General features: G+C 40.5%; 1 protein-coding gene across 4 annotated transcripts in view; it reads left to right on the forward strand.

Moving 5' to 3' along the window:
- Positions 1-24,308, forward strand: part of ctnnd2a (catenin (cadherin-associated protein), delta 2a) — a 253,658-nt gene that overhangs the window by 213,771 nt on the left and 15,579 nt on the right. For all 4 annotated transcript variants that reach the window (XM_087846074.1, XM_087846077.1, XM_087846075.1 and 1 more), the window contains 2 exons: positions 12,017-12,263; positions 17,446-17,530. In XM_087846074.1, the coding sequence (XP_087702200.1) occupies positions 12,017-12,263; positions 17,446-17,530 (332 nt within the window). The remainder of the gene's footprint in view (positions 1-12,016; positions 12,264-17,445; positions 17,531-24,308) is intronic.

The raw sequence follows: 24,308 nt of genomic DNA on the forward strand, positions 1-24,308 counted from the left end.
CTGGCTCACCTGCTATGAGTCATGCGAGCCAAGTGGAGAATGTCGGTGAGCTGTGTAATTTTGACCAATTAAATGGTAGTTAATGATGAAAATTAAATTTGCAATTAAGTGTGTATGATGAGCTAAAATTTGAACTTTTCAACTGTCGCTTAATAAGCGCATCATGTTTGGAAGTGTCCTGCCTATGGAGATCATATAAAACATATAAGAGGTTGGCTTGTTCTGCTATGTAAGTCGGAGAGCAAAATTGCAGTTTTTTTCTAAATGATTAAAATAGTTATTTAACTGAAGCGAAGGTGTGTTTATTGGCGTGAGAAAATTAGACTAAGAAATAAAGTGCAGTAAAATAAAGGGGTAGTTGATATGTATTTGAAAGAGATGGGCTGAACAAAGCAGAAGAGACGGAGAGAGCAGAAGAGACAAGCAGATCAAAGGCTTGCTTTTGGCTTTGAAAAGTACACAGTGGTAATGAGTGAGCCTCAGTCAATCTGGTAGCATCAACACATCTAGGTAGTAGAGATCACTTCTTAACCTGAGGCATTAAGACACTAGTGTGTGTGTGTGTGTGTGTGTGTGTGTGTGTGTGTGTGTGTGTGTGTGTGTGTGTGTGTGTGTGTGTGTGTGTGTGTGTGTGTGTGTGTGTGTGCCTAAACAAACACCACACGTGAACATAAAAGCATATAAATGCATTTGTTTGATATCACTTCTCCTCCTCTACTATCTTGGGTAATCTTAGCTTCCTAATGGGCTCGGTGGTTCCTATAGCAACCCCGCTACCCTCAGTTTTAGATGAGGGGTCTCTGGTGCCTCTGTGGTTTTGCAGAGTGTTGTTAGAACAATGGGGAATGCCACCGGCAAAGCTCAATACGCCCCCTACTGTGACGGTCTGGCTGGCACACAACGGGGGATTACCGATAATTGAAGCCTTAGCATAGAGACATCTGAATGGATTTGAATGATTTTTGTTTTATTTTGTTGCTGTTGTTTATTCAATACACCTACAAATGTATCATTAGGGAATTGGATAGCAGTGACCTTACAGCTACATTAATATGTATCCCTGTGAAAAACAATCCAAGGCCTTTGCATGCCGCTCTTTTTTCAGCCTTTTTTGTTGCTCTCCAACTATAGCAGTAATTCCAGACACTAACTATCCATTTCCATCGGCTTATCCAGCGTCGCTGGGGGATGCAGCCTGCCCCAGCTGTCATAGGGCAAGAGGCAGGTTACACCCGGGACAAGTCATCAGTCTATTTATTGCAGGGCTAACAGAGAGGGATGGACAACCTCTGACGCTCACATTCACACCTTCACTCCAATTTAGGATCAACAGTTACCCTAACACGCATGTTTTGGACTGTGTGAAGAGGCTGTGGTACCACTACAGGCAGGGAGAACATACAAACAGAAAGGCCACATCCAGCCAGTGAATTTGAATCCAGGACCCACTTGCTCTCAGACAACAGTTCACCACTGTAACCCAATTAAAAATACAAAGTATAAAATAGAGTGCAAATAAATTAAACCTTAATTTTTTGTTAAATACTTTAACAGAATGTTTTTAATGAGTGGCAGGTCTAAGCATCAAGCATGCTGGAGTACACACCCTGGACCAGTCGCCAGCCTGTCATTGGCAATTTAAAATCACCAATTGACCTACCACCCCTAACTGCATGTCTTTGGACTGTGGAAGCCAGAGTATCCGGAGAGAACCCACACAGACACGGATGCAAAATTACACACAGAAAGGTCCTGAGTGGCTGATGAATTCAAACCCAGGACCTCCTTGCTATGAGGGAACAGTGATAACAGTGCTGCCCAAACCAAAACTCCAGGAATCAAAATAAACCATCGCCACATAACCCAGAATACAAAGATACAAAACTAAACTCGAAGGCATATTAAGAAAAGAAGAGACCCAGAGGCTCTAAATCAAAGACTCAAAACATCAAAACTCAGATTACAACCAAAACAGAGAATAATGATAAGCCAGAATTTAGAGTCCAAACACACTCTGGATCAGAGACCACGATCATGACAATAGAAATTTTATGCATCTGACAGATGCATGAGAACAAAAAAAATACAAAATAAAGTCAAAAAAGAGGACTTAAGAAGACGCTGCTGCAGTTTATAGACTGAAAATATTTGAAATACGGGAAATATTGTGCCACAAACTACATTAAGCTGCAGGGAGGGATGCTGATTCTCAGTGGGACTGTCAGACACAGCAGACACCTTCTCAGGGATTTTTTTAATTAATTGCTACATTTATTACATTTAGAGTGATGGTATGCTGACTCAGGTCAGCTATCTTAAATCACAGAAGTCATTTCATAATCGTTAGCCGTTAAAAGATGAATGTCTTATTCTTAACAAGTAAAGTATAAAGATAGTCAGTGTCAGTAGCACCCACTGACAAAAAAGTTTCCTAAAAGCAGAGAAGATTGAAAGCGAGCAAGTGAAACAGGAGAGGGAATAGTGAGGGTTGAGCCTTTGCTCTTGGCAAGGTGTAAGTTGATACATGTTGACAGAGAAGAGGCAGAGGCCAGGCACTCCTGAGACAAGCCCCATTTGGCCAGTGTTCAAAAACTTTATTCACTACAGTGACTCTAACCTCTGATTCAGACACCTTTTCTACTTTACACCGCATACTTCAGTAAAACAACAGTTTAACCTGAAGCGACAAAGTGATTTCACAGCGCAGTTTGTTCTGTCTTTGTAAGATCAAAGTTCCAGCCAATTATAATATCATTTTGCATGGCTAATCTAGAGAAAATCACCTCTTTCTAAAAGCAAAAGCCAAATCTTCGGCTTATAGAACTCGTGTGTCATAGCCTGTTAGTGCCGGTAAGTTTGGCAGCATCGCCATGGGAGAGTGGTAGTTTGCGTGAGAGCTCAGCAGTGCCAGCGGAGAGAGAATCATCTTTCGCATACAATAACCTCAGTGTCAAGTCCTCTGGAAAGCTCTGTGATTGGATAAGAGCAAGACAAGCGAGAGGGAAGGAGCAAGAATCAAGAAGGTTTGAAGAAAAACGCAAAGAGGGGCCAAGTCAGGCTAAAGAGACCGAGCAGAGAGCGGTGGAAAATGAAACAAAAGGGAAAAAAATAGAGAGCAGTGATAGCTAAGACCTAGCTGCATATGTATGCTTATATTCCAATCCCCCTATAATGTGATTTAGTAGCATATTGATGTCGCAGAGAATCATTCTTCTCATATGTCAACGTTTTTGTCTCTCTCCTGATTTCACCTCCTTCATAGTTTTTGATTTGCATAATGTACTGTACGCCTGTGTAGCAATAAATGAGGCCCATTCACTGCTACACTGTCTGTCAGTGCAATTCCTCCCCATTTACTTACAGATGGTAATTTGACACACATGAATTGGAAACAGCTCTTGAATGCCAAAAAGACACTGTATTTTCTCCAAATACACCAACCATTTAAACACACAGGCAATGCTTGTAACCACATTCAGAGGTTAGCATTTCATGTAAATGCAATGAATGCAAACATGTGTTTAAGAAATTTTATAAATGAATGCCGCTGCACAAAGTGAGCGGCCTCAACTGCAACCTGTAATCAAGTTTCGGCGTGAGGGTTTCAATTCAATTTGATTCCAAACACAAATCCCATCTGCAGTGTGAGATTTTTAAAAAATATGGGACTTCTGTGAAACTGTTTTACTTGTTAAACAAATTATTGTCTTAGTTTTTCGTGAAAGCATTGAGACTTTTAAGAATTCTTTATAGTGATTAGGGGTGGGGGAAAAAATCGATACTGTGTAGTATCGTGATATTTTGTTTGCTAATAATGTATCGATACAGGGACAGCAGAAATCGATATTTTGTTACAAAAAGGTTTTTGTGCTGTGACTTCATGTTGATCCTTTTTCTGAGCAAGAATCCTGACTTTCCCTCACTGTCCAAATGTGACAGTTTACTTATTTTAATTTAAGACATGTTTTATTTTAATTAAGTTTAAAACTTTTTTATTTAATGTAAAATTATATTTTGTTTTAATTTACTTTCAAATTCTTCAGTTGCTGAAGGGGCTGCATAGTTTTCATAAATTGCATAGTTCAGAATAGCTATAATTGTACCAGATGGTTGCGTTCAGTTAAGTTGGACTAGACTGTAATACAAACCGTTCAGTTTGTCAACAATAAAACTGAAATGAGACAAAGACTGAGTGTGAGACTTTGATATTAGATAAAATGAATATTGATCAAGTTTACCTTTATGTACAGAATCTGAATATCGCAAAATATTTTAAAAATCGCAATAATATCGTATCGTGTGTTAAGTATTGTGATAATATCGTATCGTGGGATATATGGTGATTCCCACCTCTAATAGTGATGGACATGATGTGCACATACGGCACAAAAAACTCGCTCCAAGCAGAGAGTACAAAAAGGCATGAAAATCTATCCAGTCAGCGTGTGAATACCAGATTTGTTGGCTTCCTTTCTGCATCTGGTCTAGAGTAATTGAGTAATAGAGTAACATCAAACTAAGCTCTCCACTTGAAAGTGGCACCAAAGCGCCTCTCTCACATGAATCAGCAGGTGCTTGTTGTGGTGCACACCTCAGCTTATCAGGATGTTCTCTTGTTGTCTTGTTTAACCCTTTTCCAACACCCTGGCTGTAATCAGCCTGATGCAGTGGTAACATTATGCAGACACAGGCCAGTTTCGCACTGATATTCCTCGTGGCTGAATGTAAAGAGAGCATGTCTGGAATCACGTCAAATAAAAACACCCTCAGAATAGAGATAAAGCGATCATCTTTCTGACTTCTTACTGTTCACAGAAGACAAATTGTACTTTACTCTGATTACAGTAATAAAATCAGCACTGTTAATTTATAATAAAAATGAGAGCAGCTTGCCATCATAAAAGATAACACTGGATGGAAATTGTAAAAGTGGAGTAACAGTCTACTTCCTCCACTTCTCTTCCTGTTTCTTAGTCCTCTCTTCTCTAACCACACGTCTTGATGGCTTAAGCCTTTCCTCCCACTTAATATGAATATTACACGCCCTTTTCTCCATCTCACACTTTTCCTTTCCCTCTCTTCTTCTCCACTTTTCGCCTCTCGTTCATTTATCCCACTCCCACACCTTCTCCTCCTCCTCCCTCGTCTTCTCTCAGTGTAGTTTCAGACATGAGCTCATAACGCCTCACCTTCCCTCTATCGCAGTCTCCTGCTCTTTGTGTCTCGCGTTGATGACATCAGTGCTGGGGAGTGTTACTGTGGAAACCAATGTAGTGCGCCACAGGGATGTCGCTAATTGCACGATTGCAAGTGTGTGTGTAGGCGTCAGTGTGTATTCGCTCGAGGTCAGCTTCAGGGGAAAAAAAAAAAGGGAAAGGTGTTGACAACTCACCCGTTTTAAGCCTTAAATCTAAACATTTTGTTCCAGGACACCGACGTCGTTGTAGGCTGGCTGATTGCACCGAGCAGGGAGGGGAAATTACATTACATGCTTCCTTCCACTTTGCGCATTCCCAGCCAAAGAAAATATTTTTAGATCACCACAGAATGTCCATTTTGTGTTTTCCTCTCCCACGCCAATTTTTACATATTTTTCCATCCCTGCTGTCAACAGACTGCACAATGGTAAGCACAAACAACTTTGCAAAGAAAGCAGGCTGAAAGACAGTGCGGACATGTACACTGACTCACACAAAGTTGACACACACTGTCCCTGTTGCAGCAGCACTTTATGAAATTTCTCCGTCGCCTTTGGGATGAATCTCTCGTGTTCGAGGGTCTGGCATGTCTTTTATCATCACACTGGCATTTTTTGTCCTCTGCCAGACTGGGAGCATGTCAAGAAGAAAAATAGAAATGGAAAGAAACAAATAGAAGAGAGGGAAAGAAAACACTGTTTGATCATTAGCAGATTTTCAGGGCCTTAAACTTATTACTCCGGGATCTGGTTCATGATCTTTGGAGGTGCACAAACACCTTAAGTTTTGTTCTGTATTTTTTAAGACATATTCAAAGCTCTCATGCTTTTCTTTGTGAAAATGTCTCTGAAGAGACCTCCCAGTGTTCATCACTAAGATTATAGCAGAGCTTTATCTCAATAAGTGTTAGTGTGTTTATGTCTGAGAGTGTGCGTCTTATATGTCTCTCCATGCAAGCATTTTTCTATATGTGTGCAGAATGCCTGTTATAAAGCCACAGGTTCCTCACAAGTGAAACAAACACATCCCTGCCTCTCCTCCCTTTATCCTCGTCTAACGCTTTCCGTGTCTTATGCTCTTCTTCTTCTACAATTTAAACTGTAAACTCGTCAACTGCAGACATCAAAGACAGACACAAAAGGGTGAGATATAACTGGTGTGAAAAACCAAGCGCAGGAAGCCAGAATAGTTTATTACTGGGAAGCAACAGCATGCCACTTTCCAATTTACCTCCATTTCTGACCTTTTAAACCTGCTGTGTTTCATGTCTGTACTCTCGTCTGAAGCCTATTTATTTATTTGGAAGTTAAAAGGAATACACTTCCTATTGCTGTGGGGAAATCAGCCAGTTTCTTTAGGTTATTCATATTTATTTCTGCTTGATGAAGATTTTGATCGTTTGGCTGCAGGGTGCGTGCGATTGCGGTTTCCACTCCTGTGTGGACATAAACTTCAGTTCATGTGCTTTCCAAACAAGCCATTAACCAGAGTGTGTGTGTTTCCGTTGGTGATTTAAGTAAGAAAATCAGTATATTTTGTGCCAATAATCATCATGCATCTCAGAATGACAGCATTAATGTTTACAGATGTCTTCAGGGTTTATATGTTGATGTAATCTTGGTGTATGGCTGCATATTGAGTGTGAAATCTGACTGTCTGACATCAAAGGATGTTGCCCGCATCACTTCTATGCTTTCAATAAAGGAATATCCCCTGCAAATAGAAAGCAACACCCTGTTGCTTTGAATCTGGCACCCCCTGTCAATGAGGTGATGTACTGCTGATGAAATCACCCTTGAGACACTGATTCAAATCACACAGATGCACCTAAAAATTAGATCTGTCACAGAATGTTTTTATAGTGGCTTCCTTTATATACTTTTTTCTATTTAGACCGCAGTTACCTGTTTTTATTAGACTGCCTGTTTGTATAATAATTCGAGGCACCATAGCAAACTCTTCAGTTGCACATATAACTGTATTCCCAACGTGTATTCATTTTCCATCATCAAATTCACGCTTTTATGAAAACATCATCGTCACAAGTCATGTTTGATTTGTTTATTCGAGCGGTAAACTTTCATAGAGTCGTTAGCTTTTATTCAGCCTGTAACAACTTCAGAAAACACAGAAGAGGTTAAAAAAAAATAATTTTGCCAGAAGCTTCTGATACCTGGAAGCATTCACCAGCCCACCTTTGGGACCCCGACCCAGTCACTGATAACCGTGTATTAACCATCCTTTATCTCAGACAGCCGGACGCCACAACCAATCAGGCAGTGTCATCTTTCCCCACATCTCCCTGAGACAATTACCTCCAATTTTACTTCAATAACACTCCCCCTTCTCTGTCAGTAAACAATCAAATCGCTCCATTGTTGAGGGTAATTGGATCTCTTTAAATCAAATCAGCCATTATGGCCCTGATGAAGCACGCCCTGCTCAGCGGGAGTTAGCGACACATGAGGGAATGCAGCACAGGAATACATTACCAGCTCTGCCTCCCAGGTGAAGATAGCTATATTGGAGGAGTTGTGTAATACAGGTTTATTAGACTGTGCCGTGATCAGCACAGGGCTTGTTTCCCTCCTTGAGGACATGTTCGGGGTCTAGCTCACATTTCAGCGACAAAGAAAGTAGATATAAGAGTAGAGGGGAGATTGCACACTAGCATGTAGAGGTGCCACATTAGGATTTTAAAATAGAATGAGTCACAACCCACTCGTAACGAAAAAAAAAAATATCCGTCTTAATCCTCTCCTCAGCTCGATTATTTCTTCCGTGTGCGTGCACTTATGATCACTGTGAGATTACATGAAATATTGCTATATAAAGTTTCTGGCTTTGACATTCAGTTTGGCTTCTAGTTGTTTGTACTACAATATAATGAGTTATTAAACCCATTTGTATCTGTACTCTTTCTAACCATTTCTAATTATCCCTCGTTTAAATACGTTAGACTTACGAGAGATGGATTGTATACTTAGTAGTAAGTAAACTCCAGCGCTGCGCTTTAACAAGCGGTATCTCCAGCAGGGTAATGAGCACATCAAAAGATTAAGCTATAAAATGTGTTGAATTTTGTACTGACATTAGGAAAGTGCAGCAACTCCCTCTCATTTATATTAATCTATAATTCATCAATAAGCTTCTTGCAGGCTCTCGGTATCATATGTCTCAGTGTAGGGAAGAGGCCAGATTGTATTTGGCTAAAGTGGCGTCTGAGCGTAGCTTTGCTTTAATTTAGGCTCTGCGATTCATTTCCTCATGCAATATTAATATTTGTTTTATGATAAATGCTGTGAGCTGATAAAAACACAATAAAGCTCCCCAGAGACAAAACATTATCTTGTAAAAATTGGATTCAAACTATAATATGAATAATGTCTTATATATTTCACATCAAAACAGGTAACTTGGAAAAATCCTACAAAAACAGAATAAACAAGTCAAAAACCGAAGCAAACAAACGGAAAGCCAGATAATGAGCGTCGTCTCGTTTGAGATGAGATGCGTATTGGTGTGTATGCTTAGCTGTCTTGGTTTGTTGGGTGTGTTTGTGTGTATGGAGGATTTCTGTCTCAGCTCTCACTGATTATCGGGATGCAGCCTCTTCCTCTAACAAGACTGTTATTAGAAGGGTTGGAAATAACGAGGACCTATCCGTTTGATTCTTCAGCATTGCATCCGTCTCAGCGCAATGTATATGTAAGCAAAAACATTTGCTTTCTTTCCTGAGTTTCTATGTCCTTGAGACATTACTTCTGATTGCCACCATCTTCTACCCTTTCTCTTACAACCTCTTTCCCTCTCTCGTTCCTTATAATCTGCTCACTCACAGTTGGTCATGAATGCAGTTTTGGTGAGACTAAGAAGAACACACCTGTGTATGCAAACATGCACACAAGCAGGTGCACGCTCACAATATGCAAGCATATTTAGGCACATGCTGATGGCATCTTATCAGCACTTCTGTCTATAGGCAGAAAATATTTAGATTAATAGACTCAGATATGCTCTCATTTTGTCATTACTGTTATTACCTGCAGTCAGTCACTTGATAAATTAGTCACTAACTTTATCATACAGTCAGTCACTCAAGGAGTAAATTATCTGTCTGTCAGACAGTGAGTAAATAAGTCATGCAGTCAGCCAGTAAATAATTGAGTCACTCACTCAGAATTTAGTCAGATCATTAAATAAAGCAATTCGCCAGCAAATTAATCAATCATCAGCAAGCAAATCAGTCAAGAATTAGTCTGTGTGATTCAAGTCAGTCAAATAATGAGTCTTCCTCTTGAAATGTAGCTTAACTGTGTCTCCACAGCCAAAAGACAGTGACCACTTAACCTCGGTTCAGCCTGCCGGCCTGTGATAACACTTGGCCAATTAACTCTCAACTCTATGCTTACAGATGGATCTGTGTGTGTGTGTGTGTGTGTGTGTGTGTGTGTGTGTGTGTGTGTGTGTGTGTGAACAGGTGCTTATATAGTGCCTTCTACTACAAGTCTCATTCACCCAAACAAAGACACACACTTGATCTCACATTCATACACTGCTTTTATCCACAGTAAAGTACTTTTAGCTGACACACACTCACAATTCAATCGATGCGTCTCAGGGTTCAGTGTCTTGCTCAAGGATACTTTGATACATGGACAGAAGAAGCCGGGGATTCAATCCACCAACGTCCTGACTGCAGAGAACCACCCAGCTCTGTGTGTATTTTAAGCATCGTCATTCGCTGCCTTTGTGAAATCAGAAGTGTGTGACGGAAATGCTTGTTGTGTAAAATCATCATTACTCTTTTTGCACGTGACTGCTCCCTTACAATATCCTGTGTTACGTTATTCTAGGATCTCTCTTTTGTCCGTGTTGCTTTGGTGTTTCAATCCTTCCCAGATCTCGACGCCTTGTTAGACATAATATGAGTGAGGGATTTACCGTGAGGCTGTAGGGCCTGCGTGGATATCACTGTGATGCATTGGTCTGGGGAAATCATTCAGTGTAATGTGGAAGAATGTTTGATAAATAGCAAATAAAGAAAAGACGGGAGATGAGAAAAAGATGTTCGGTTCAGACTTTGCTCTAACTTAATTCCACAACTGAAGAAACCAATCTCTTTGCTGTTATAATTTTTTATTATAATTATTTTTCAGTGAAATTTAATAAATTCAAAACAGAACCACAGATCTGCAAAACACTGGACCTCTGATACAAAGTACTGAGTATTTAGTAGCTTTATACTGTAGCTTTACTCAAAATGAGTTGTTTAGAAGCTTTTATTTCCAAAACAAAAACCACTTGGTCAAATCCAAAAGCACTTCATTGCAAATTGAGTATTTTGGCCTGAGTTTCCTCTGCTGCCAGAGAGGATGTAATGGCGCACTTGAGGATGATTCAACAGTTGATTTACACACTAACAGTAGCACTTACTGTTTTCATCTGATCCAGCACCAGTGGGAGATATGCACTTTTATGAATTTTAAAGGGATGTATGAGTCACGTCAGGGAGCCGTTCATTATCGAACCTTGTATACAAAGAAAGTGGTGCGCTTTGTCACTTCCAGCAAAACACGTCATATAGCAGGTACGCACTGAGTCATCCGTGTGAAGATGGTCACTTGATTGAAGTGCACCTCTTTGTGAGTGCTGTGGAGCCAAAGGCTAATCCTCGCCTTTCTGATGGTTGACTTTGTTAAAAATTTAACCACATTTCATCTTGTTCATTATTCAGTATTCACCCCTGTGTCCACGTTGATTGTTCTTTACATGAAACATGACCTGTGGGGTATGTCTCAGGGGTTCAGCCTGACTCAGGCGTTACTGACGGGTTTTGTGATGGTCAGTGCGTTTCCTACTTTTTGACTGCTGCTCATGTTTGATTCATGCCTACCACCACCTTAGTCAGCACAATCACTCCTCATCTATTCAATCCCTCAGCTTCTCGTCCTCATCACATATTTGCTCTGATAACTTTCACTGATATTGGCCCTTGTCCACAGTCATGTTAATATTTCGCTCCGTAGTGACTTTCTGAATGGAAGATTCAGGAATTATTGTCGACATTTGAATGCACGTCATCGAACATTTCTCATTTAAACGATATTTTCTGGAATTTCATTCATTCACCTCTCGAGTGTCTCCGTTGTATAAAAGATCCAAGGTTTGATTCCAGTAGGAGACAGAAATCTCTTTGGGGTTGTGTTAAGTAAGGCATCCAGTGTAAAAACTCTGCCAAATCAAACATGGGCAGATATGTGCTGTGCAACCCCTTGTGAATAAGGAAGCAGCTGAAAGTAGCTATATCACTTCTCAAGTCTCTTTGAGCTAACTTGCACAAGAACATTACTGACTTCCTCTGTGGGTGAGCTTAAATTACAAGTATTGTTGACAGCCTAGATTTTAAATACTTTCATCCCCATCTGTTTCACTTTCTCATAATTCATGTGCTTCCTATCTGACATCTCCTGTACTTCTTAATTACACCGTCTTTCTGGAGCTTCGATCTCGCCAGTTCTTTGAATGTCAGTTTTTTAATATGCCAGCCTTTTCCCCGAAATACCAAAAGTCGCCCCTTTTATTGGAATTTCAGCAGTCCTGAAATTAGTGTGTGCATCAGAGGATTTGCAATGTGCCCTCTCAAGCTGAAGTTTTATGGAGTTTTTTTTCTATTAAGTGGTTGCATGTGATATTAACTTAAAAAAAAAATGTTGTCCACAAAATCCAGTGACTGTCACTCAGACTTGCTTCAAACAAAACTGTGTGAAGATTAAAAGTTAATAAGGATTCCTGTTCCTTTCTTTCATTTTCTCCAGGTAAATATGCAATGAGAGATTTGATCCATCGGTTACCAGGCAGCAGCAGCAGCAACAATAATGCAACCAGCAGTGGGACCTCTGGAACCACAGGCCCTCCCAGCAAGGCCATGTCAGATGACACGGTGACTGCTATCTGTTGCGCACTGCATGAAGTCATCACCAAAAACATGGAAAACGCAAAAGCTCTACGTGATGCCGGTGGTATCGAAAAACTCATCGGCATTGCCCGCAGCAAAGGAGACAAGTGAGTAACTACTAAATTTTAAAAATGAAAATTTTGATATTTGTACTTCTACCAAAAACTTCTTAGCAGTAAACATCGGTTTATTTTACACTATAAGATCTGCATCATGAAATGCTAAAATACCACATCTTCTACAGCACTTTAGATACACTATTATCTAAAGGACAATATGGGACTTATTGTATAAAATGTCTTTATAAAAATGTCCTTAATCTAAAACCTGAGCACCTGTTTAAATTTCTCTTAGCTGTTTGGGATTAGTTGAACCTGATAAATAGCAAAGATTTCTAAACAGAATACATATAACAATAATAAATAAATAAATAAAAATGATAAATACTTGAATAGAAATGATGTCCTGACATCGGGGGATAGGTTTAGTTTACAGCATTCTTTGATATACTGAAGTCCCGTGTAAGAGGCCTGGACATGACATGAAAAAGGCATCTATTTCCCTGAGACCCAAGCACCCTGGGGGCAACAACTTCTCTATGAAAAAAAACAATACTGTATTTTTTATTCAACAAATTCAAAAATTCAGGAGTATAAAATCCTCAGGATGAACTAAAGCCAAAACAACAAACAAACAGAACTAAGCATCAACACAAACTCCACACCCGATCAGATTTGCACACTGTTAGACCTCTGCCTTACCACAACACACTTCAAATACAACGAAGGCTTCTACAGACAAAAACATGGCTGTGCCATGGGCTCCCCCGTGTCACCTATTGTAGCCAACCTTTACATGGAGGAAGTGGAAAGAAAGGCTCTTGGCTCTTTCAAAGGAAGAGTACCCAGCCACTGGTACAGATATGTAGACGACACCTGGGTCAAAATCAAGACACAAGAAGTGGAATCCTTCACTGCGCACATCAACGCTGTGGATAAAAACATCAAGTTCACCAGGGAAGACACAAAGGACGACTGTTTGCCTTTCCTGGACTGCGCTGTGCACATTGAAGAGAATGGCAACCTCAACATCGAAGTTTACCGAAAGCCCACACACACAGACCAGTACCTCCTGTTTGACTCCCATCACCCTCTGGAACACAAACTTGGAGTAATTAGGACCCTACACCACCGGGCAGAACATGTTCCCTCTAAGCCTGAAGGAAAAAAGAAGGAACACACACATGTAAAGGAAGCACTCAAAACGTGCGGTTATCCTAGTTGGGCGTTCATAAAGTCAGCAAAGAGGCACAGAAAAGAAGATCAGACACCAGCGAGGGAGGATAAGAAAGACAGACGCAACAACATTGTCATCCCCTATGTAGCCGGTGTATCAGAAAAACTCAGGAGAGTTTTCTCCAAGCATCACATCCCAGTGTACTTCAGACCCAGCAACACACTCACACAGAAACTGGTTCATCCCAAAGACAAAACTCCAAAACACAAACTTAACAATGTGGTGTATGCGGTACAGTGCAGCGAGGGATGCCCAGACATCTACATTGGAGAGACCAAACAGCCACTTCACAAGCACATGGCACAACACAGAAGAGCCACCTCCACAGGACAAGACTCAGCTGTCCATCTGCATCTTAAGGATAAAGGACACTCTTTCGAGGATGCCAATGTTCACATTTTGGACAGAGAGGACAGATGGTTTGAAAGAGGAGTGAAAGAAGCCATCTATGTCCACTGTGAGCGACCATCTTTGAACAGAGGTGGTGGTTTATGACACCAACTCTCTGCCATCTATAATCCAGTTTTGAGATCCCTTCCCAGACGCCTTAACGCCCACTCACATCCTGGGCCATCTGACCTCAGGAATTCGCATCATAAGGTGGGGCCAGGTTTCACAATGAACTCACCCGAAACCCTGGCTGATTGGGACCCACACCCATTTTCACACCTTGGCTCAGGCGATTAGAGGATCATCAGGGGGTCCTTTTGTCCCTCTGTGGGGATACTCCCACTGGGTTTAAATCTGGGACTCTCCACCATTTGACCTTAGAACTGAAGAAGCTTCTCGGATGAGAGGTGAAACGTCTTCAAGCAACTTAAAGAAGTCCAGACGCTTTTCTTTGCCAGCTCCTTTGACTACGATGACCTGGATGACTGAGAACCTTCACAGACTTTATGCATCAAGCAAACATTAAATTATATGCAACATTCTCTGACTGGAAGAAGTTTGTTTAACATTTAAACCTATTTTCTGCACATTCCAGCACATAAAAGAAAATATTTTTTTGTGTTTACACTCACTCGTTCAAATAGATGCAAGTAAAACACAGCAGAAAATAAATAAAATCAACGACTAGCGGTCCTGTTGCTCTATTTTCACCTGTAAAGCAGGAGTGGAGTAGGCGGAGGTTTGCCCTGGTGCAGGTGTGCCGCAGCGGTCAGTTGAAGAATCCGCAAGTTTCTCTGTGAGTTTCCCATTACGTCGGAGTGCACTCGGTGCTTGCTTGGAAGTTTAGGGGGTTTTTTTCACTGTAAAAAGAAGTTTTCTTCCCACGCACAGCGGACACTAATGTTTTTGTCACTTTTTATGGAATCAAACTCAAAGTAAGGTCAGTACTTCCACGCTTTAAACGCTGTACGCTCATACTCTCTCCCGCACTCGATTTATTATCCATTGTTGATCTGCACACAGCTGTTGTCACAAACGTCGCACTCGCTTACGTCACTGTCATGAGAAATTCTAGCAAAAAAATCACAATTTTAGTAACACAGTAACGCAGTGTTCCTACGGGAAAGTAATGGTAATCTAATTACCGTTTTTGCAATAGTAATCCCTTACTTTACTCGTTACTTGAAAAAAGTAATCAGTTACATGTTTACAAGTAACGCGTTACTGCCCACATAGGACGTGGCCTCGAGGCTGTAGCGATGCCACACCAGTCCCCGTACAGGCTAACATTTTCTTTCCATTAACAATACAAACATCACAAAACAATACAGGAGTTTCACAAAATGAAACAAACTATAATAGCAGTAAACCTGCTGTAACATAAGTATATTAGACTGTATTGAGCAGAATGACATGTGAATTGCAGAAAAGCCCAAATGTAATGTCCCCATATGAAAACTAAGGATCTCAGGAGGTTAAAGACTCTTCTGCCTCTGCTTTTTCCACCGCAGAAGTGAATCTTTCGAACCTTTGGCGGAAGATGATGCTGTGCTTTAGACATCTCGGGATTTAGACACTGGCAAAACACAGTTTTTCTTCAAGCACAAGAAAGGAGAATAACCAAAAAGTGAAAACTAACTGAATTATGCAAGGTAGACTGTTCAAAGAAAACAAACACACAGTATACGACAAATACTACCATTAATACTTCATCCTTTGGTAGATGCTTGATTTAAAATGCATTACAGTAGTTTTCTTGAAATGGTTTATCACATGGAAGAAAACAATACTGTAATTAGCAGTGTTTTTGTCAGAGAAGTACCTCAGGGTTTCATTTTTAAATGGTCTTCCTTGCAAAGCAAATTTACGGGCACTGGTGCTGATATTACGCTCTATGTATATTAATGATATGTGAGATATTGTTTTCAGAATTTTAGCAGGAGAAAAAAATCCTGTACCGTTCGCGGCATGTGTTGGCTTCACAGACATGAGGTTTTTTTTTTCTATAACATGGTACATTGTTTGATTTGTTCTAATGTTAATATTAATATCTAAAATTTGAATACTGTCATCAAAACATGTAAAAGTAAAAGATTTAGATTGCTCTGCATTAATTGTTTTCCTCAGGTTAACACAACTAGATCTTAATAACAAGTAGCTTAAATCCAAGAAGGCTTCAGTATTTTATTGTTACCTGTCACAACATCATTCAGTCATGATTCAATTTAGGTTGTCATTAACAACCAGTGCCTTAATGTGGCTACACATCCATCATTCATACATAACTGCGTCCGCCTTCCCTATCACCCTTCATCTGCAAAAAAGACAGCTGGAGAACAACAAGCAAGATGCAGCCAATATATATTTTCGTGGGAGACTGGGCAGGGTGTTCTGCGTAGCTGCTATGGCAACCAGTAGGTCAGGAGTTGCTATGACACCAGAACGTTATCAGACGGAGGTCAAAGGATGATTTATTGTTATGGTAAGGGACTCGGCCTATTTAGGGAACTGTGCTCAAGGGCACCATTACCGAGAGGGTTGAGGTACTGAAAGAAACCTCCACAAATGCAAATTTCATGGTGAGTGTAGTTATCTGCTAATAGCCAACATATCTTTATTTTCTTGGGGAAGGTAAGCTGAGAATAAATGTTAATTATCAGCAGTACCAATCACACAATTGCACACTGGATTGGGAAAATACCCCTTACACTACAACTATAAGAAGCACTTAATGGCTGTTTATAAACAGAAACAACTCCCAACTATTCCAAAAACGATCATGTCGATAAATGCTGGGTTAAAACCAACATGTCAAACAAATAGCAACATGATTTTTGCAGTCCCCAAATTTCATTTTCATTTTCTGAAGATTTGCATGTTGCATCTTGCAGCGACTTTTAATAAACCTGTGCTTTTCCTGCTCTTACATGTCAAAATGTCGGCTGTGTAATCGTAATCTGGTAATGATCAAAATCATGTTACGATGCTGTTTAAATACCAGTACTCCCAGCGTTCGCTGAAGACTCTTTGCTGTAAAAAAACAAAACAAAACAAAAAAAAACACTGGAATTTAAATATTTTTTTCATGATCTAACATCGAGGTTCTGCAAGCTGTTTCCTGGGAATCACTGTAGTCATGTGAAACTAATGCTAATGCAGTGGTTTACTGGTGATACCATTACTACATTGTTCAGTCGTCCAAACTCTTCTTGCTCTTTTTAGTGTGAAATTGTAAAACTCAGAGTGAAGCTTGTTTTGACAATGATTTTTGTTTTGGCCAAATTGAAAATGAACATCCTTCTGCTTCCCGCTGGAGCCATTAGGGGGGCAGGCCTTATGAACTGACTCTGACTAGAGTCATTTTTCATCTGAGTGGCAGAGGTGGGACCATTAGCATGGTAGAGTGGGTCATTTCAAACTCATCTGAAAACTGTTTGCGTGCAGTGAAACTTTTTCTCTGTTGAAAAGAGCAATGGTGTTCTTATTCTTAAAACTTTCACAAGTGCTCCTGGCCTGCACACTTTTTGTAAAAAAAATAAGGGACAGCATGACTATGACGTGAGGTCAATTTGAAATAATTCTTCTGTCTTTGTCTTTATGCAGACACTCAGCAAAGGTGGTAAAGGCAGCTTCTCAAGTCCTCAGCAGTATGTGGCAGTACAGAGACCTGCGCTCTCTCTACAAGAAGGTAGGTGTCATTGAAACTAAGTACAGGTGCTTTTGTGGTGTGTTCATGATTTACAGAAAAGTAAAATATACTTTAGATAACCTTATATTCTGTTATCATAGAAGAACAGCAAGTACAGACAAAATAATGTATTTGTGGAGTTAGCTGATTTGACATTGTTCAAGCATTCTGTTAATATTTATTTAAAATATTGCAGTGGATGCAATAGGATGCACAAAAAAATGAAATGTGCAAATGTTCACAGTGTTAAGTGTAAGAAACCGTGCAAAGTGCAAGGATAAAAGTGTGTTATTGTAGGTGTGCAGGTGTGTATGAGGGAGGAGGGGGACCAGGTGCAGAAAGAAAAAAGTTATTTAGGCAGAGGAGAAACATTTGCATCCATGGTGGGGTGGATCAGCCCAGATCTTTCCCATCTGCCTTGCGGTCCTGAAAGTGTGCAGGTCCCGAAGCGATGACAGATTCCACCTAATTACCTTCTAAGCAGAACGATGCACTGGAGTCCGCCTTTGTCCTTGGTATTGGCAATGTTATGGTGCCAAAGGAGGTGAAAAATGGTCTTGGACTTATTCTGTAGACATTTTTTTCCCAGCAGGTTAAACTTCTTCTGTTGTTGTATGAATTAAATCTGAGAGCGTGACAGGGAGCTTTGGGACAACTGTGGATTCATACAGAATGATGGGGACAGTTGGGAAGTTCTTGAAATCTGCAACTATGTCCATGATTAGCACTGAGCTCTACACCAGGTCATCTTCAAACTTCACGAGCTTTAGCATTCAGGAGCAGACTGGTGACCCTGCAGTTGTAAAGGTGCAGCTGTGTAGAGCAGAGGGTAGTGATGCATTATCTGCATCCCATTAATCATCTCCCAGCTAGCCAAACAAGGAAACTAGTTATTTTCAATTTAGTCAGTTACATGTGAGTTATGTGAAACAATTTTGTAGCATTACACTGAAGCAGGCATGCTTTAAATAAATACAAATGGACCCCAGAATTGGCACAGTGACAACTTATTCTGCTAATTTGTGCCTGACAACAATAAAGAGAATCATTATTATTATCATCATTAATCTTTATTATTTTTCTCATTAGTGCTGTAATATTTCAGTCACCTTCAACCCATCTGCTTTTAATCAAAATGGTAATGTTTAGATTCCCACCCACACATTAATTCTGGTGCTCACATCACTAGTAGAGAGGAAAGAACGCCACCTTAGGAGGAACCTGTGATGATCTGTGTTTTCCCAGCTTCATGTGCTCTGTGGTGTCAGGCACACCCAGCAGGGACAGCTTGTTATGCAGTCGAGCAGGATGATGGTTAATTAAAAATTGAGCTGAACTCCACGGACAGGACCCTGGCGTGGATTCACCGGGTGAAGGTGCTGAACAATGAAGTGTAGGGTCACATTGTATTTTAATGGGTTGGTAGTCATCATGGGTGGTGTTTGTTTGTTTGTTTGTTTGTTTGTTTGTTTGTTTGTTTGTTTGTTTGTTTGTGAGGGTGGAAACAATTGTGCAGGTCTTGAAACAGGTTGACACATGGATTGTCTCTAGTAAGGTCTAAAGACGTCTTTAAGTTGGATGGAGACATGGAGTCGGGCCCAGCTGCTTTGTGGGGGTTTGTCTCTTGAAGAGTCTGTTAACATCTCTCTCCAGGAAAAGTTGTCTCTTTCTCTCCAGGAAAGAGACAACCATGTGTTAGGGGAGGAGAGGACTGCTGTGTGGTAGGCAGCTGTGGAGAGGCCCATGACCTGTTTTAGTGGGAAAGGTAGAGCTGGTGGGCTAGCGCTGATGGATGGTTTAGAGGGGAACGTGTCAGGCACGTCCCATCATTCAGGTCTTCGGCTGGGTGCAAGCTGTTAGTGGAATGTGAGGCTTTAAGCTTGCAGCTTGTGATCTGTCTCAATTCTTTTCAGACAGAAGCAGAGTTTTGCCGATAATAGCCATTTAACTTCTTGCACAGCTGCACCATCTCAGCTCATCTTGAACACTTGTCTTGCAGACATAGAGTGTCGCTCTCCTGTTCTAAGCTCAGCCTGGTCCTGTATCCAACCATATATTGCCAATGCTCCCCATAAGTGACCACTGTCAGTCAGCTGTTTGTTTAGTTAATAATTGCAAAAGATTTATTCGTAACAGGGAACAAATTTTAATAAACCCAAACCCTTGATCACTACAGTGAGGAGATCTAGTGGTGTGTGTGTGTGTGTGTGTTATGCTTTGGGAAATAGTCTTTTCCAGGATGGTAATACTTATCCTTATCCAGGGAGTTTTGGGCCAACATGTTAATGAACATTCCCACTGAACTGACACACAAAAAGTCATTGTGGCTATTTACTTTTTTGTCGATACCGAGGACTGTTAATGTCCTAATGCTGTGAGTTATGTACGTCCAAATTGTTCATAGTTTTAAATTATGAATGTCGGGATCGTTATCCAAAAACCATATATTGAAATTTTTTTCTCTAATACACTCCCAGAGACTTAAGAAATCAATTCTACGTGACTTCATATTGTTTTGTTTTTCTCTTTAGTTTAATATTCAGTCTAAGTGGAGGCTATATTAATTGTGTGCTGGTTGTATTCAGAAGCTTGACTCTGTCAGTGCACCAATGTGACTTACAGATAATGGACTTGCACATGGATAAGATTAAAGGTATTTTGTAGGTAATTGAGCAAAGTAGCTCTCCTTCTAAACAGACTCAAGGTTGCCATATTTATTCAACAATGTTTGTCTTGGTCTTTGCACTTTTGTCTTTAGGAGTGTGACGCTGTAGGTGTCTCTTTATAAATGTAAAGATTTTACGTGTGCATGTATTTGTGTAGCCAAGTGCTGAAGTGTGTGGATCCCTCGGGAAATGTTTTTGCAGATGAAGTTGGCTCATGATTAGTCAGCTTTTTTGTGGGTTGTTCATATCTGCGTGCGTTAGTCTGTGTGAGTTCCCTTTCAGGTAGATACGTCCCAAAAAATAATAGGATTTTCAGCTGGGCGACACAACTGAGCAACAGCATTTATACAGAAGAAAAGGATATTTTCTGTTAGACTCTAGTCTAGTGTGTTTTTGTTTGTGTTCTTTGAACCTACACACTCACACACAAACACACACAACATCAATGTCATTTAGATCATCTTGCGGACTGAATGGTGTTAATGCCGTTAGTGCAGCAGTTAATTTGCAGCTCAAATGAAGAAAAAGGAAAATTTGATTATTGTTGTGTTTTTGTAACTCTTGAAGACACAGAGTTTTGTTTGCGACAAATGCGATTAAAACCCACTATCTCCTTCTCAAGCTTTTTTTGTTTGAAATGAAAAAGTCCAGCACACTCTTGAAACTTGATTAAAAGTAATAACAGATGTTCTGTTCCTTTCACTTGTCAGTAATGAGTGTTGTTGAGTGAATATCTGCCACCAAGGTTATCTGCCATTGAGCACAATAAAGCTTTAGAGGCGTAATCAGCGAGTTTCAGTTCACTGTGAAAAATTTTAAGTTACTCATTCCGCGGAGGTGTCCTTGGCTTTGAATGTGTCTTTTTCATCTTTTGCAAAAAGAAAAGAATAAGGCAGATGATGTATTTCAGCTGCTGAAAGCAATTGTATGTTTTCTTCCATTTCATAGGTAAATACTTACCTATGTTTACATGGTAAAGGCTTTTTTGGGGGTTGGCAGGGTTATTAAAGTGCGGCACATCATTTGCATCAGTAGGAGTTAGATTTTATATAGTTCTGGGTTCAGTGTTTACGCATTAACCACATATATGTTTTACTAAAGTATGAATATATATGATAAAAATTATTTTACCGGTGGATTAGAAACTGTTAAAAATCTCACCGAATGTTAAGGTACCAGAATGTGTAAAAGTCCTGAAACATGCAAACATACATGAATCAGAATCAGAATACTTTATTGATCCCTGGGGGAAATTATTTTTCATTACAGTGCTCCATTATAAACAAACATTAACAAAGACAGACAATACACTAACTAAGAATAGCACAATATATACATGCAAATATATACATAAAAGTCACTTATTAATAAATAGCTGAAAAAGGACATTTGCAAGAAGGGTGTAGCTATTGCAGTAAACAGTGTGTTAAGTGGAGGAGTTTTACAGGGAGATGACCACAGGCAGGAATGATTTCCTGTGTCACTGAACGTGCTCCTGTGACTGACCAGCATGTCATGGAGTGAGTGGGAGGTGTTATCCAACATTGTCTTTATCTTGGACAACATCTGCCTCGCCGACACCACCTTAATGCCGGGCTTACACTGTGCGATTTTTGGCCCATTTTGAGCCGATTTTTGAGTCGTGCGACCGTTTTGGCGATCGGCCCAATTTTGGCCTTCATCGTGCGTCGTGCATCGTGTAGTATACGTGGGGTAACGAGAAGTGATTAACACCTCACGACCAGCTCCCGGTCAGCAATCGCTGCGCACGCGCAAACATATAAATGTCGGCGAAAAAGACGGAGTAGCACGGCAGTGCAGCGTGTGATCTGGACACAAGCGATGGAGGCACTTGTAGAACTTTGGAAAGCTCATCCGAGCCTTTTCGATGTGGCCTCACAAAATTATCACGACCGCAACAACCGTGAAAATATTTGGATTTACATTGCTGCTCAATCACAGCTGCCTGATCAATGTTTTTCATTAGCAATTTAGCAAAGTTGATGGTGGTGGTGTGCGTGTCTGTGTGAGTGAAAGACAGAGAGGGAGAGCGAGCGACAGAATTTCTGTTATAACCTTCATTTTATGGACGCACAGTTTGAGCACTCAGGTCGCATCAGAGCATCGGGCCTAGTGTGAGACCCTGTATCGTGACCTACAAACTTCTAACCCCTGCGAGTCAATCGTGCAGTTTGAGCAGGAGCTGAATCGCGACTGAAAAAATTGCACAGTGTCTGCCCAGCATTAGGGAGTCCAGCTCCATCCCCACAACATTACTGGCCTTACGGATCAGTTTATCGAGTCTGTTGGCGTCTGCGACCCTCAGCCTGCTCCCCCAGCATGCAACAGCATAGAGGATCGCACTGGCCACAACAGACTCGTAGAAAATCCTGAGCATTTTCTGGCAGATGTTGAAGGACCTCAGTTGCCTCAAAAAATAGAGACGACTCTGGCCCTTTCTGTAAAGTGCTGTGGTGTTTGTAGCCCAGTCCAGTTTAATTGTCAATGTGTACTCCAAGGTATTTATAGTCTCCCACAATGATAGATACATTGTAGGATGCAGCATATAAGGTAACAACAGAGTTTGAACAGTTCTAATGAACTTTAAAGTTGAAATTTTGTACGACTACCCTAATTCTTCAACACAGCATGAACTCTCTTAGGCAGCTTTCTTGTAATTTCTTTAAATAGTCTTAAGAATAGTTCTCCAGACCTCCTGAAGGGCCTTCACATTCCCACGCTGCTTTAGTAATCTTGTGGTTCAGGCTCTTAGGAGGCCAATCCATGAATGATAATGTTCCACTGTGTGTGTGGTTTTGTTTTGTTTTCTGTTTTTTAAAAGTTTTTCCTTCACTGGAACCATTTGGAATCACTGTCATGCTGAAAAATGAAGCCACTGCTAATCAGATGCTTACCAGCTGGTATTGCATGGTAGATCAAAATCTGGCCTTACTTTTGTTTGTTTATAATTCCATCACTTTTGATAAGATCTCCAACACCACTGTCTGAGATTCAGCCCCAAACCATGACAGGCCCTCCACCATGTGTTACAAACGGCCATAGACACTCACTCACTCCTTAAATCCTCTGTAGAAAATGATGACGATTTGAACCAACATTTCAAAAATCTGTTGCTATTGATTTTCAGTTTATGCTTGAATGATTCTTAGGTCAGTGTTAAGTGGTTCAGTAAATTAAAAAAAAAAAAAAAAAACGCACATTACTCTAGGAAAGGTCAGGTACAAAAACTGGACTGAATGTGAGTGAAAAAGAAGCCAATCCAAAGAAAAACTTTGACAGACCTTCAAGCAGCCTATTGAACTATTGCTCAGAACCGCTTTGAAAAATGTACTAATGGAAGGAAGATATAAAGAAATAAGGTGTAGCTCAAGACTTTTGTACAGTGCTGAACATGACCCAGTATGCAACCCTGCAACTCGCTTCTTTGATTGTTTTGTCATGGACTCCCTTTCCAAGGGTTGGGGTCTTAAGACATCTTGCTGTTGCGCAAGTAACTTCAGGACAGGCTGCCCCATGGCATCAGTGTGTTCTTGCTTCATCCTGACAACTGTGTCGCTCTCTTCATTCGTCATCCTCTCAGCCCTCAGTATTACACAGAGCAGTATCCCCATGTGGCCCATTGGAGCCTCATCTGCTTCACACTTCTGTAATCATTGCCACTGGATATCATTACAGTCGACTGGATGGCATAACACTCCGATGATCAGAAATGAAGGGCAGTAGCTTTACGCAGCGCTCAGATCCAACAAAGGTTGCTACAGTTCTTTTTTTTTTTTTAATCCCCACCCATCTTGGCTCCTCTAGTTTTTTGTTTCATTTTGTTTTGTTTTTTTCACACAGATTTAATAAGGAGACTTAATTAATGTGGATGATTAAACGGGCGAGGAAACAATCTTAAAAGCAAGTATAAAATATTAAAAAGGCATCATCTGTGCTTTGTCCTGATTTCTAATCTCCAGTTTTGTCCTGTCTTAACTCTTCTAATCTGGGACTGATCAACGTCGTCTAATACAGTTAAAATGTTGCTGTTACCCAGTACAACTTTGATTAAATGCAACAAACCAGTTTCAAACCTGTAACCTGTACTTTTA

This window comes from Neolamprologus brichardi, chromosome 9 (genome assembly GCF_056152115.1).
Source record: "Neolamprologus brichardi isolate AB-2024 chromosome 9, ASM5615211v1, whole genome shotgun sequence".
Classification (NCBI taxonomy): Eukaryota; Metazoa; Chordata; class Actinopteri; order Cichliformes; family Cichlidae; genus Neolamprologus; species Neolamprologus brichardi.